At 54.5% G+C, this 14,983-nt stretch overlaps 1 protein-coding gene across 4 annotated transcripts in view; it reads right to left on the minus strand.

Annotated features, from left to right (window-relative positions):
* Positions 1 to 8,459: 8,459 nt before the first annotated feature.
* The window catches only part of ENTPD6 (ectonucleoside triphosphate diphosphohydrolase 6), a 22,389-nt gene continuing 15,865 nt past the window's right edge, over positions 8,460 to 14,983 (minus strand). For 3 of the 4 annotated variants that reach the window (XM_014582186.1, XM_006163599.2, XM_027766351.1), the window contains 5 exons: positions 13,687 to 13,788; positions 12,058 to 12,198; positions 10,967 to 11,023; positions 9,756 to 9,868; positions 8,460 to 9,568 (listed from right to left, as the gene is read on the minus strand). In XM_014582186.1, the coding sequence (XP_014437672.1) occupies positions 9,470 to 9,568; positions 9,756 to 9,868; positions 10,967 to 11,023; positions 12,058 to 12,198; positions 13,687 to 13,788 (512 nt within the window). In that variant the 3' untranslated portion in view covers positions 8,460 to 9,469. Of the gene's footprint in view, positions 9,569 to 9,755; positions 10,152 to 10,966; positions 11,024 to 12,057; positions 12,199 to 13,686; positions 13,789 to 14,983 lie in introns of all 4 variants that reach the window. The other variant, XR_003547034.1, reaches the window with a different exon arrangement.

The following is a 14,983-nucleotide window of genomic DNA, read 5'->3' on the forward strand; positions in this document are numbered from 1 at the left end:
CCCTCAAGCCTGCAGGGGTAAATAAACCACGTGTGTTCATGCAGCCATGAGAAAGCACTCTTTGTGGACGAATTCTGCTGGGTGTGAGAGGCCAGCATGAAAGAGCACCTCCTGGGTGACTGTCTTAACCTGGAGCTCCTGAACAGCAGAGCTCCAGACCGGTGGATGTGAGGGCAGGGTGGAAACTTAGGGTTGTTGTGGGAACCTGCGGCATACACAAGCCTGCACACTGAGCAGCCTCCCTCGGAGCGTCTGCGGGTAGGCCTCACTGGGCCTCAGCCAGGGGCCCCACGGAGGCAGCAGGCTTTCTGTCTTCTTCCCTACTTTATCTTTTTATTTTATTAAGGCCGAGTGCACTTGTCAGAGAGAGAGAGAAAAGTGGGGGGAGAGGATATCACTTCCAGAGAAGTGATGGAGGTGGCCAGGGTGAGGTGGGCATGAGGCCAAAGCTGATGGACATTCTGGAGTGTCAGAGGAACCAAAAGAAGAGGGGCTGGTCAGCAGCGGAGGTCGGAGAGGGCTGGGAAGGGAGGAGGTAAGAAGCCCCGGATCACGGCGCCTGGCAAGTGGCCTTGGGCTGTGGAGAACACAACTGCAGCATGCAGGGGCCTTGGCACTTAGAACTTCACTGTCCTCTGCTCCTTTCAGAGTGTCTCCCAGGGAGTGACACCCACACTCCACCCACCTCAGGCATCCCTCGCAATGGGCAGATGCTGCAGCTCCACCTGTGGGGCCTGGTCTGACCTCCACGGTGTGGCCCCAAGCTGGTCGAGTCGACCTGGGGCAGGGGCACCCACCACAGTCTATGCTGAGCCTGACCCACCTGCTTTTGTGTGGCCCTCGAGCTGAGAGCACGTCTATAGCTTTACATTATTTTTTAAATGCCAGAACTCACGGTATTAAAGTTACGTGCACTTCGTGTTTCAGGCATCCGGCTGGGGTCACTACTGGGCTCGTACCTGTCTGTTTTGCTGAGATTCATTTGCATTTCAACAGTAAAGTGAAGCAACTGGGACAGAGACCTCACGTCACATGCTGCAAAGGCTGAAACGCTCTGCTCTTTCCAGAAAGTTTGTCAACCCGACCTGCAGTGAGGGCCCCTGGGGAAGGACACCAGGACCATCCTACGCTGACAATCTCAAAGGTGCCAGGGGTGTCTGGGCAGCATGCCGAGCAGGTGTGCAGAGTGGAGATGCTGTTGGCATTCATGGATTCTTGAAGCTTCCTTTGCCGTTCACAGGCTCAGGCCAGCTGTGGTGGAGCAGCAGAAATGAAATGCTCCACAAGGCTGAGGTCGCGAAGGAAGGTCTCAGGACTGTGTCCCAAGGTCTCCCTGGGCGTGGCAGGTGTGCAAGTGTGCCCGTGATTCTGGCTGGGGATGGATCACAGTGCAAGAACCCTGCTGGGATTGCCTCTCTGTGTCTTTCTCTCATGAAAGAAAGAAATGAAAATAAGCTTAAAAGCAAAAGAAGTTTTACTAGCTCATGTCAAGTAAATGCACACTAAACCCACGATGGGATCCCAGCACTCACTATAGCAACAGTGACATCAACTGACACTGCTGAGTGCTAGAGAGGATGTGGAGCAACTGGAACTCTTGTCCACTGCAGGCATCCCGGTCATGCTGGCAGGTTCTTACAAAGCTAAACACACACTTAGCACATGGCCCAGCCATTCCACCTCTAGGTATCTGTCCAAGAGAAATAAACACGTGTGTCCACAAAGAGACTTGTGCAAGAACGTCACAGAAGCTTTATTCATTAGAGCCCCAATCTGGAAGGAGCCCAGGTGACTAACTGACAGGAAAACAAAGAAATGAGTGTAGTATATTGAAACAATGAATTACTATTCAAAAACAGAAAGGAACTAACTACACATGTCAACCTGGTGAACCCCATGAACATTTTGCTGAGTGCACACTGCATACCCACGCTTTCATTTACGTGAAGTTTCAGACTGGTGACAGTAACACATGATGATTAGACAGGGATCCAGGGTCTGGGAATCTCGGGTAATGTTCTAGGGTGATAGAAAGGTCCTGTATCCTTTTTTTTTTTGTTTTGTTTTCCCCTCTTTTAATGAGAGAGAGAGAGGAAGGGGGTGGAGGAGCAGCGAGGGACAGAAGGAGAGCAGGGAAAAGAAAGGTTTTATTTTCTAGAGAGATTTTTGCTATAGGGCATGTGTGCTTGCCAGAGATACAGAAAGCTAGAAATCAACCCCCAGGGTGGATAGCCAAGTCACAATCCATTCTCCTCCATTCTCCTCTTGGGACCTTAGACATGCATGCATGAGTGCCCAATGTGAGTTTCAAGCCACCGGGTCCAGAACTCGAACTGTGATTGGCCATGTAGGAGTCTAGAGACGTAAACATTATGCCATCTGCTGGTCTCAAGAAAGGTATTTTTGACAGGTCTCACTGGGTCATGGTCTGTTTTGTGCACTGCAATTCTAGTTAAGGCTTTGGGTCCGGTGGGAGATTTGTCCCAGAGGGAGGTAAAGAAGGCTGCTTTCCAGGTGACACAGTAGTTAAGGGGGCTGGACCCCACATGGTGGACTGTGCTGTGTGAGCTCTGAACTCAGCGGCTGTAACACATGCCAGGCGTGGCCCCTTGCTGAAAGCCTCCATGCCTGTCTAGCCCTCTGACCTTGGCTCTTTGGTCTGGGTGTGGTCCTGGCCAACCACACCCAGTGGGAACACAGGAGGGACAGTGGCTCCGCAGGGAAATGCCGGCTGGGTGGGAAGGGGTTCGGGAGGGAAGGTCAATACCTGCATTGTCAGAGGCTTCATTCTCCACCTTCTTTCAGGCAGCCTTTCACCACTCAACAGCAGGAGGCCCCTCCCCTTAGCCCGGCACCTGTGAGCCCAGCCCTCAGACTCCTCTCATCATCTAAGGTGAGACTAGGCAAGCCTGGGGAAGTCTAGGGGTGGAAAAAACCAGAAAAAGACCATTTGCTCTTGGACAAGAATGAAAGGATAAGATGTGCTTAAGCTTTATGGAAGGGAAACCTACTACCTGCCCAGACTTTAAGCCTTCATTTATCAAACCACTTTTCTGAGACACCACTTACGCACCTCGCAGTCACCTGCTCGGTGTGCCCAGTCACCGGTTCTCAGAACGCTGGGTTACAGAGCCGTGCGGTCATGACTGCTCTCAGTGTGGAGTGCTTTGGCCACCTCCCCAGAGGCCCTGTACCTGCAGTTGGCAGGTACTCTCTGTTCTTCCCACCTCAGGCCCTGGCGACCCCCAGTCTTTGTTCTGTCTCTGTGGGTTCCTGTTCTGGTCATGTCATATACATGGAATTGTATTGTGTGTGATCTTTTGTGTCTGCTTTCTTTCACTTAGCCTGATGTTTGCAAGGTTCATCCATGTTGTAGCATGTATCAGAACTTCATTCCTTTCTGTTTGAAGTTTATTCAAGTCCCCATCAAGGTCTTCAAGCTGTGACCCAACCCCAACCTCAGCCAGCCTTGGTCATGGGCATGCGTGTGCCCAGCTTGGTTCCCCCATCAAGGTCTTCAAGCTGTGACCCAACCCCAACCTCAGCCAGCCTTGGTCATGGGCATGCGTGTGCCCAGCTTGCTCAGGGAGACCTCAGGATGTGAGCCCGGGACCTTCTCACGTGGATCAGCCTTGCAGAGTGTTGCCTTACCCCTGCACTACCAGTGTGTGCAGAACCCTATTCACCAACCCCCCCCTTTAAAAAATTATTTAAATTTGACCAGAAAGGAACAGAGTGAGAGAGAGAGAGAAGGAAAGTGAGAAAACAAGCCACCAGGTCCAGGACTCGAACCGTAGTAGGCTATGTAGAAGTACAGTGCCCTTAACCACTGTGCCACCTGCCAGCCCCTCTATTCCTTTTTAAGGCTCAATAATATTCCAATGTTTAGAGAATCATTTTAAAAAGTCCTTCGTGGCCAGAAGGTGCCACAGTGATGAAGTACTGGATCCCACATGGCCGACTCTGTGGTTTAAGTGCCAGACTCCAGCCAGGCATGCACATGTGTGTGCACATAATCCCAAGAGGAGAACGAGGAGAGGGGATTGTGGCATGGCCACTCTCCCTTCTCACTCTCTCTCTCCCTCTGCCTCTGTGCTGTAAGCCCATGTGCTCTATGGCAAAAATCTTCAACAACAACAAACCCTCCAAATCTCTTAATCCACACAACACTGACAACCCTGGTTATATGCTCATCCCTCCCTGCTGCTTTAAAACAAGTCTTTGTGGGCCTGTGAGCCTTGGCATTTTTATTTGCTCAACGCTTTGGTCCTCAGCTGTCCTCTGCGTGAGTGTGGAGGAAGCACACAGCCGCGGCTGAGCCTCCTAGAAGCTATATTTGGAGCCATCCCGCTGCCGCGTCTTTGCCATCAGCCTCGGCTCTGGTGTTCTTTTGACCTTTGGAGAGGCTCCTGGAGGCAGGCTGCCTTGTAGGGGGATGTCGTCTTCGACTGTGTAACTCATGCGGCAGGCACTGGAGTTACGGGGTTGCACTTAAGCTCTTAAATGGTAACCTTTATCCCCCAAATCAATAGCAGAGGAAGAGGAAGCCAGGAGGCCGTCAAAATGAAGCAGGGCACTTAAGCCTGGAAGCGCTATTTCTTTTGCCCATGCAACTGCTTTTTTCTAAACATTACAAAGCACATCATTACTGAGATGATCGGTTCTTTAGCAGCGACACTTGCCTTTGACAGATGAGCATGTGGCTTGATGTGGTCCCCCACAATTCCTTTGAGGTCACTTGTGCCTTTGGGAGACGACGCGGCACAGGGTCAGGAAGCCTCCAGATCTGGGTCTGTGAGGTGGCGCCTCCCTCTCCTCACCATCAACCCTGACTCCCTTAGTCTCAGGATGAGCAACAGCTGCTCCTGGGTTGGCCTGAAGTTTTGTTCATTGCTGTTTGTTTTTTAAATTTTTCTAGAGGGCACTTGTGCTTGCCAGAGAGACACAGAGAGAAGAAAAGTGAGAAATCACCCCCATGGGGGATGGCCATACCATAATCCCTTCTCCATTTTTTCTCTTGGGATTTTGGGTATGTTTTTCAGGCTGCTGGGTCCAGGACTTGAACTGTGCAGTTGGCCAAGTGGGATCCAGCCATGTCAACCACCAGCTCATGGACTGGTCCTGATGCGAAGTTGAACCACCAACTGCACGGCCTGCAGTCATAGCCACCCCGACCCACAGCAGGTGCTCAGCAAGTAAGGTGCTGTCGCTTTAGCTAGGGGCAGGAGGAAGGTGTGCATGAGTATGCTGGCTGGACCCTGATGAGGTCGACTTCAAGGTGAATCCAAGAGTCTTATGAGTGCAGAGAGACACCGGAAATACCCGATGCAACCGCCCTTTGGTGCAGCCTGCCTCCCGGAGCATCCTGAGTGCTGGCGGGGGAGGGCCTTTTTCCAGGATACCGCCCATTATTAGATGGCAAGAACCTGAAAATAGCTGCCCTGTAACTCCCACCTGCGTGCTGGGCTCTGCCGCTGGCGCATGCAGCAAAGGCCAGTGTGGCAACCTTTTGGGTAACAGCGAAGATATCGGCCTATCTCCCGCCCCCCTGCAAGCCTCTCTTTCCAGACGAATAGTTGTCTCAACATCCCACACATTTCATGGTCTCCAGAAGTCAGACTAAACAACTCTGCCCGTAGCCAGAGGTGGCCCTGGTAAAACATGACTCTCTAAAAGGCTGACTCAGACAGGAGGGTTCCAGGTTCGCATCCTGAACACTCCCTGAGTAAACTGGGAGTGCGTGTGCCCACGATCTGGGGCCAGCTGAGGCTGACAGTGGATCATGGCACTGGAGCCTCGTTCAGAGTGACTCTCTCCCCCACTTCAATTATAGAAGAAATTTAAAAAAACAAATAAACAAAACAAACAAACAAACAAACAAAAAAACATACCGGACACTGAGATGTGGTTTTCTCAAAGTTTGTGCCTGGGGAGACTATCCCTGCCACAGTGACGATTCCACATGCTCCTAAACTTTGGGAACTGCCTCCCCACTCTAGTCTTCCTTGGTTTTACCCAAAAATGGTATTTCTCCAGTTTGAACATCACACTGCCTCCCAATGACTCTGAAATCATTTTAAAAATGAAGTTCATCTTGAACATTGGTTTGAGGTGCCTAAAATATTCATAAACGTGCTGGGAGTTCTTAAAATAAATGAAAGCCGATTTGGTTATTTTTAATAAAAATTTGTGCTTGAGAGAGATAGCTGGAAAGAGAAAGAGAGAGAGAGGAAGGACAAAGCACCCTCAGTGGGACATGGTCCCGAGGTCAGGGACTGGAATTACGTGATCTGATCAGCCATGTGGGATCTAGCTCCCTTAACCATGAGGCCATAGAGCTGGGCCTATTTGATTAATTTCTAAAACTATCTCAGTGAGGAAGGCTTTCTTATTATGATGCAAAACCTGGAAGTCATGAAATAAATTTGTATAAATATATGAAATTAATCAGTTTAGACAAAAATAGTCATATTGTACATTAAAACAATACTATAAAGTCAAAAGAAGTAATAAAATGGGAAATGTTTTTGAACATTTTCTATCACAGTAGGCTGATTTTATTAATAAATGAAGATCTAAAATAGTTGAGAAAAATGACTATAATCTTTCTTTTTTCTTAAGAGAGATTTTTGCTATAGAGCATGTGTGCTTGCCAGAGAGAGACACAGAGAGCAAGAAATCACTCCCTGCAGGGATGGCCACGCCACAATCCCTTCTCCTTTATTCTCCTCTTAGGATTTTGGGCATGCACACACATGTACCCAGCATGAGTTTTAAGCTGCCAGGTCTAGAACTTGAACAATGGTCAACTACATGGGAGTCCAGTGACATAACCATTAGGCCATCTGCTGGTCCCGACTACTACACTCTTATAGAAAAAACAAGGGACATGAATAGATGTTTCACAGAGAAGGAAATACAACCAGCTCCTAGATAAACAAGATAAATTAGATGGATATATATATATATATATATACACACATATACATATATATATAAACAATGGTCAACTACATGGGAGTCCAGTGACATAACCATTAGGCCATCTGCTGGTCCCGACTGTAAAATATTGCAGATGTTGGTGAGGGCGCAGGGATGCTGACACCAGGCCAGCCAGTGGGATGGAAGGGGGCCTGGCGAAGTCTGCTACAATGTCAAGTGCTATGCCCTCCAGCCGGTGTGTCAGATGGCTTGCGTACCTGGTGTGGGATGGGACACCGGTGCTGCCAAACCCCATGGTCCTGACACGGGAACACCCCCAGCGTCCGCAGGAGCGAGGCAGCCCAGTGTGCAGTAAACAGGTTAGGTTAGTGCAGGACAGGTGGGTGTGTGCAAGGAAGACCTGGCGAAGCACACAGGGACCCGTCTTTGGGGAGGGGCTAATCTTCCCTGTACCCGTCTGCTGCGTTTACGCTGTGCTATGCACACGCAGCTATTTTTAAAAAGCGAAAGCCACTTTATTATCACAAGAGACACTCAGAGAGTGAGATGACTTGCATATTTTGCTGGGCCCAAAAATATTCCATGACTTATTTGGCTCTCTTTTGGGAAACTTCCAGTTCGTTGTTTACCCTTTTCAGATGTGAGATCACTAACCTTCTTTAAATGGACAAAATCAATTTTTGCTGTGCCTTCATGCATCTTTGACTCTGCCTCTGAGGCTTGTTAAATATTTAAACTGTTCGATGTTATGGGGTAGAGGGACCAGTGGGTGCTGCAGAAGAGGTGGCGTCCTGCGGGGGAGGCACGGCCTCTGCGAGCCTTCAAGGAAGAGCCGCCAGCCTCTGTCCTAACGTGGCTTGTTCTGGGAGCATCTCTCCTGGGTCTCCAGCCTGTGTTGCTGTTGGCATCCAGACCTACCCAGGGTTTATTTAGGGGAGAACACAGGGCAGAGAACAGCTGCTCATTTGGTTCAGGGGTTTACCATGTCCCAGGAGCTCACTAGCCGCTGGATGTGGGATCGCACCCACTACCCGGCTCGCTTTCTCCGGAGCATCCTGAGCACAGAGCTCCGGGAGTGGGGAAGTATGTGCTCCTCTGCCCCATGGCCGCTGCAGCCCCAGGAGGTCACAGGGCCCAGATGTCACCTGGTGCTGGGGGCAGTGAGCACCGGCGCTTGAGCACGGTCAGCCCGCAGCTCTTCCCTGGTGTGAGACACTTTTGGAATTGTCCCAGACTCAGGCTAGATCCTTGGTGGACATAGACGTGGGACAACTCACCCAAGGTAGTAGCCAGAGCCTAACCCAGCCAAGTGTGGGCCATTGTTCCCGGAAAGGGCCGAGGCAGAGCTTCCATGGTTCAGGCCTCCCCTCTCCCCCGCCTTCTGTTTTGTCTCCTCACAAGTGACAGACAGGACGTGGTCACCCACATCAGCAGTTGTTACAAAGCTCAAGTAAACAGTAGCAGGTGCTGGGTGGACAAGTCTCGCTCAGTGAGAGGAATCACAGGAGAAATCCTTGTAAACCATTTATTCTGAGGATCACGCAGGATCCAGCTTGTCCTGTGGACATTTACTGAGGGGACAAGGGTGAGCGTGGTGCCAGGGCCAGCCATCTGCGTGACACACGGCACAGGAATCACGCTGCCCAGCAGGAGGTGGGCTGTGCCCGAGATGCCATGCCACGATGGCATGGTGTGGGGCTTGTCTGCACCTGGCTCACGGCAGCAATACATTCACTGGACACAGAGTCTGCGTCCAGAAACAGGGGCTCAGAACACAGCGTGTACACGACCTGGCACTCACATGCAGACGTGGCTCACAGCACGGCCACAAGTGCATCCATGGCAGGTTGTGCCTGCACCTGCTCCACCTGGAGGGTTGGCCCAGGCCGCAGGTCTGTGAGGACGTCCTCCCCGGCGGACCCTCCTTCTGCACACAGTGCCCCTCTGTGGGCTACCCCAAGCCCTCCAAGGACCGGAGCACAGACACTGCCCATGACTCTCACACGTCCACACGGGAGGAAGAAGTAAGCATGCCCGGGCTGGAGCTCAGCAGGCCTGCTGGGACTCGGGCCCTGGAGGGCGAGTGGTCCCCGTGGGGCTCCCTGAGAGCAGCCAGGACAGCCTGTGCAGCCTCCCCAGTCTCCCAGGGAGGGTGGTGGCAATGATGGCTGGGGACAGGTGACCGACGTCACAGTAACACAGAAGTCACGGCCCTGAAGATAGAGGAGACAGGACAGGGGTCCACAACTGCCTGGAGCCAAGATGGGGAGGCACCAGATGGGCCCGTGTCCAGCCCTGGTCCTACTCTCTGGTTAGGCACAGCCCAGGACAGGCCAATATGCAGGCTGGGGCCACACGGGCCTCTGCAAATTCAGGGTTTGTGGGCAAGAGGTGCCGCTGGGGGCCACGTGAGGGGGTCACAGCCCCACTGCAGCTCCTCAGGGTGAAATCACGGCCGGCTCAGGAAGGGCCCACAGGGACAGGGCCGAGAACACAGCTGGGCACAGCAGGGCAGGGCACTCGGCAGCTATGAGGCTGGGCTCTTCTGTCTGCTCAGGGAGTCGATGTAATGGAAAATGGCTCCTAGAGCCCAGCTGGTCTCCACGTTGTCAATTTTCCGAGTCAGCTGGAAGAGACAGAGGCAGTGCAGAGGGACCATCAGGCACCTGTGACAGGGGAATGTGGGCAAGCATGTGACAGGGGCAGGGCCGGGGGCTGGTGCAGCTCTGGGCTACTCCTTGGAAGCTGGGCAGCTTGGGTGGCAGTTGCCGGCCCCTCCCCCGTGAAGGGCAGGGTGCCCAGGGCAGCCTCACCTTCAGCTCTGTGGTCCTGGGGAAGCCAAACTCCTGGAGCAACGTACTGATGTAGGTGAGGTCCATGCACGTGAAGGGGCCGTGCCGTGGCTGGGTCTCCAGGGTCCGACACACTGCAGGGACATTCAGCTCCTTCTGGGGAGTGGCTCACTCCCCTGGGCGGGAGTGGCCTGCAGGCCCCAGCCCCACTCCAGGTGACCCTAGCCCCTTGCCCTGGGCATACTCAGAGGCAGCATTGAGGGGCCAGTCCTCCACAGGACTGGACTTCAGGACCAAGAGAGACCTGCACATCTTGCCCCAGGGTCATGGGCCAAAGGCCACTGTCTCCTGGGCCATGTCTCTGCACCCGTGGCCCTCAACCTCCTCCCAGGTGTCAAGCCAAGTAAACCTGGCTTTCTGGACAAAAAGAAAATGACAGAGTTGGCTTGGCATGGCACCACCACTCTTGCTCCCACCCACACCTCCCCAGGGTTCTGCTTGCGACCTTTTCCCACTGCCATCACAGACACCCAATGTCCACGGGACAAAGCGAAGAGACAGGAAAGCTTAAAAGAGAGCCACTTTTGTGGGGGGGACAATGGAGGACGTTGATGGGGAAGCAAAGTCCATCTTCTACCTGCAAATCTTGAGCAGCAACCGACGGCAGAGCACTGACCCCGACCTGGGGCCAGGCGGCCCAGCAGGAGGGGGCGGGGGCAGGAAGCAAGCAGCAGGTGTAGCTGTGGCTGAGCCTCCTGCAACTCAGGGAGCAGCCCTCACCTCTACATCTCAGGTCCACCATGCAGAGTCCCTGGCTTGTCCAGGGTATGGGACAATCCTGAACTTGATGGGACATGCAAGGGGAAACCACCCTTGGGGAGATCCAGGCAGCCATGAGACAGCATCAGAGAAACTGATACTAAGGGAGTCTGTCCCTTGTGACCTTACACGGGAGGAGCTGGGACTGTGGCCCTTTCACTGGTGGGACACCAAAGGCCCTGCCCATGGCCACCATTAGGAGGGGTGGAGCTGGGTGGGGTGACCCTGACAGTATACTCTGAACCCCACATTCATACACTCCTGAATACTCATCTATCTGACAAAATCAAGAACTCAGCTCCGGAAATCTGAGGCCAGTGTCTGTTCACAAGGACTGTGGGGGCCTGTCCCCAGCTGGGACAACTCCTGCTCCCAGCCCCTTGGCCTCCGGACTGGGAAGCCAGCTCACTCACCGTACTTGGCTGCAATCTCGAAGTCTCCGACCGTGAGGCTGCCTCCCTTCTCCGCATCTGGGGGTGAGATGGCACGCCCGTCGGCAGACGCATGGCACACGGAGCCACTGAGGCCCATGGCTGGGCTGGGGCCCGACAGGGCTCCTGGGCACTGAGAGTTGCAGATGCCGGGTTTCCACGGGCCACCGTCCTCACTGACCGTGGTGACTGTGGTGGGCAGGTGTTCCCCATGTTGGTAGGGACCTTAGAGGACCACCCGCACCCCACCCTGCAATGACCCTCAGAGAAAGACCACCTGGACACCACCGACTGTGCACACTTCTCTTTGTGAGCTAAGAAGAATCAAAGGACCTAAGTGGAAATGTCTCAGGACATGGCGCCCAGTAAGCGTGCGTCGGCGTTCCAAGTGAGGAAATAAGTAGAAAAGAGAGTGAGGGGTCTCTGGGTCGCCTCCTGCCCTGACCAGCATATTCCGCACCTGGCTGGGCAGCTCAGAGATGCTGCAGCAGGTCTTCGGGTCCCAGGAGCCAGAAGTGGGACATCACTGGTCTCTTCCAGTGGCTTTTATTGCAAACATCAACCTTCTCGCCTGACCATCGGCAATGCATTCCAACATCCTCAGTTTATTTCATTAAAAACTGTTCTGGTCATCGTCTGCTAAAGTGACTTCACAACCTTCTCAAGAACCTCAGCACAGTCTGACCACCAGCCTCGGCAAATCCCAGGTCCTGTGTTCTGCCCGATGTGGCTCCCTGAGTGTGGGGGGCCAGCCATGGTGGAATCCCTGTGCAGGGGGCAGACCCTCCCAGGACAGGGCAAGGCTGCAGGACTGAGGCCGTCCAAGATGTGAGTCTGCTCAGGGCTCAGTCAACACAAGTCACTCTCCACACATTGAGGATCCAATTTTACTAAGTGGCTCAAAGTAATCATTTAACTAAACATGGGTCTTAGCACTTCCTACTCTGATGGCCAGACGCCTTCCTGTGCTCCTGGCCTCCTAAGTCCCCTCTGTCATCCGAAGGTATAGCACAACACGATGATGCTCCAGCCATGGGCACTCTGCAGGAGAACAAACCACAGGCCCCACTTACCGATGAGGCCGACGTGGGCTGCGAGGTCATAGTAGTAGGAGAAGGCATAGAAATCCACATGCTTCACGTCCTCTGTCCGGTGCACTCTGTCACGAAGGACCTCTGACACTCTGCTGGCGCACAGTGCGTGGAGGCTGGCCTCTGGACAGACAGCAGAGCCCACTATCAGGGACCACACGGCCCTCAGGGCCTCTCGGTGACTTGAGAGACCTCAGCCTAAGTCAGCCAGGCAAGGTGGGGCCAGAAGCTCCCCCCCCCAACCCTGCACCGAGTCGGGGCCAGCAGCAGATCTGTAGGAGCCTCAACCCTGCACTGAGTCGGGGCCAGCAGCAGATCTGTAGGAGCCATGGCCAGGAGATCCGGTCAGCAGGGAGGGACGCCCTGAGTGCAATGGGGCTAGATAGTGCCCAGCCCTGACATGAAGGAGAAGGCCCTCGAACTCTGATGCTGGTCACCCTCCAGTTGGGCCCATGGCCATCCTGACCCAGCCCATGGGCCCTGCTTGCCCTGTATCTGCTCTCGGCCAGCCCTGCCCTGAGCTGGCAGTGGTGTCCCCCACCCTGCCTCTGTCACAGACAAGGAAACCAAGGGCCCTGTGCCAACCTCACAGGTTGGGGGGTGACCAGCAACTCAGGGTCCCAGGGTTAAGAGCCTGCCACAGATGCAGACCAGCGCCCTGTGCCCACAGCTCCGCCTGGCTTCCTCCTCTCCTTGTCCTTCTGAGTGCTTCCCGGGGTCCATGCGGCCTCGCCCTTGCCCTTCTGACATCGTTTCCTCTATCCCCCTTGTCAGACCACTACCACCTCCTCCTCAAACATGGCAGCCACCTCAGGGCCTCTGCGTGAGCTGCATCCCAGCATCACCTCAGCCTCATCGTCACTCAGCTCAGAGATCGCCCGTGAGGCGTCCTAACCAACTCTGCAATCTCCCCCAACTGTGGTCTTCAGGGGACTTTCTCCAGCACTGCCGTCTGACCGCCCCCCTATGTGGCAGGAGGGCCTGCCCCCACTGTGGCAGGAGGGCGAGGGAGCTGGCAGCCCTACTGTCACTGCAGGCACTGTCACTGCAGGCAGACACGATCTGCGTCCATGCAGCCGGCCGGGAGTACTTCAATGCCTCTAGGAGGACCTCGGAGGGCACAGGCTCCAAGGACTCCCTGGGCATGGGGCTGTGTCTGGTGGGGCCCACCATCACCGAGCGCAGGGGCACCCGAACCACTCAGGTGGGAACTCCGCCAGAAGAGAAGCCTCCATTTCCCCCTTTAGTCACAAAACTGGCTCAAGTCAGAGCACCTGGGCCCACAGCCCAGACAGCCTTTGTCTCTGAGCCCCTGGAGCTCAGAGCTCGGCTCCCTCCTGGGCTTGTCTGGAAACTGGCCCTCCAGGCAGCACTTGGGGAAGACAAAGGGCTCTTGTGCAGAGGCCCTGGCGGGTGGTTCCCAGAGCTCTGCCAAGGCCCCCTGGCCCTGTGAGGGCTTGCAGAGCCTCCTCTGTTTCCAGGGCATGTTTGGGCTTGTCTGTGAAAGGGGCCTGGGACAGAGTCCCTGCTTCTCAGCGGAAAAGGGCCCAGGAGGGGCAGGCTGCTGCTCTTACCCTCACATGCCACTAAGGGACAGCGTATTCACCATACCCGCCGTTGTCCCCGAAAGCCTGTAGGTGACTTCAGCATGCTCCCACTCGCCCTTGAAGCCAGGTGGCAAACAAGGGCTCACCAGCTCCTTTCCATCCTTGGCTGAAACAAAAGATCAAAGAGAGGAGAGTGACACATGGCTGCTGTCCCCCAGGGCCTGGGGGGGGCGGAATGTCTGCATGGAGGCACTGCAGCATCAAGGGGACATGCTTCCTTCCACTAGTTAAGATGTGACCTGTGGGGTTGGCAGGTAACTGGGGGAGGCAAAATAGGTGCCAACCTCACCTAACTGGCGGGTGTTCCCTGGGCCCGGAGTGGGGGCTCAGGAGTGCAGGGGGCGGGGGGGGGGGGGGGGGGCCTTTGTGGCCTGACCAGGGCCATCAGAAAAGACAGGCTGACACTAACCCTACCCTAGAAACTGCTAGTGACCCCTATAGTTTCCTCCAGGTCCAAGCGCACTGCCATGAGACCCACTGGGAAGCAGCAAAGGTCTGGGATGAGGTCAGCCTTCCAGTGACCTAGGGCCTGGGGTGAGACTGGCCTTCCAATGACCTAGGGCCTGGGGTGAGTCGAGCTTTCTAATGACCTATTGTGTGGGGCGAGACTAGTCTTCCAATGACCTAGGGCCTGGGGCGAGACAGGCCTTTCAATGACCTAGGGCCTGGGATGAGACCAGCCTTCCGATGACAAGACTGGCCTTCCACTGATCTAGGGCCTGGGACTAGACTGGTCTTCCAATGACCTAGGGCCTGGGAATGAGTCAACTCCAAACATAGGTGGAGACTACAGTTATCTGGGACCCTGAAACCCTCCAGCTTGGTGTTTCGGAGATGATTTCACTAGCATTGCTTTTTAAAAAACCACCCAGTATGTGCACAGGGTAGTGCCCCCCCCACCACAGTGGGGCACAGCGGTGGCACTGCGCCCTGTGGTGTTGGAGGCCAGTGCAGAATCAGGTGTGGTTCCTGGGCCAGACCTGTACACCCCAGGCATGCACCCACAATCCTGATTGGCCGGGAAAGGCCAGAGACAAGAACTGCGACGTCTGTTGAGGATGCTTATTTCTCTTTTTACCTCTCACGAAAGAAAGTAAAAAATGTGAGCAGGTAAACACATGACCCGTGGTCATCATCAGAGTGCCACCAGCAAGGTCTGGGGGACGTGCTTCTACCTGTGCCTGCCTGAGCATGGAGGGCTGGGGCGGTGCGAGCTGGGGCGGTAAGGGAGTGCTGGGGTGGTGAGAACAGGCCCCTTCCCGCTGAGCATGGAGGGCTGGGGCGGTGAGGGAGTGCTGGGG

This window comes from Tupaia chinensis, unplaced genomic scaffold (assembly GCF_000334495.1).
Source record: "Tupaia chinensis unplaced genomic scaffold, TupChi_1.0 Scaffold142716_1, whole genome shotgun sequence".
Lineage (NCBI taxonomy): Eukaryota > Metazoa > Chordata > Mammalia > Scandentia > Tupaiidae > Tupaia > Tupaia belangeri.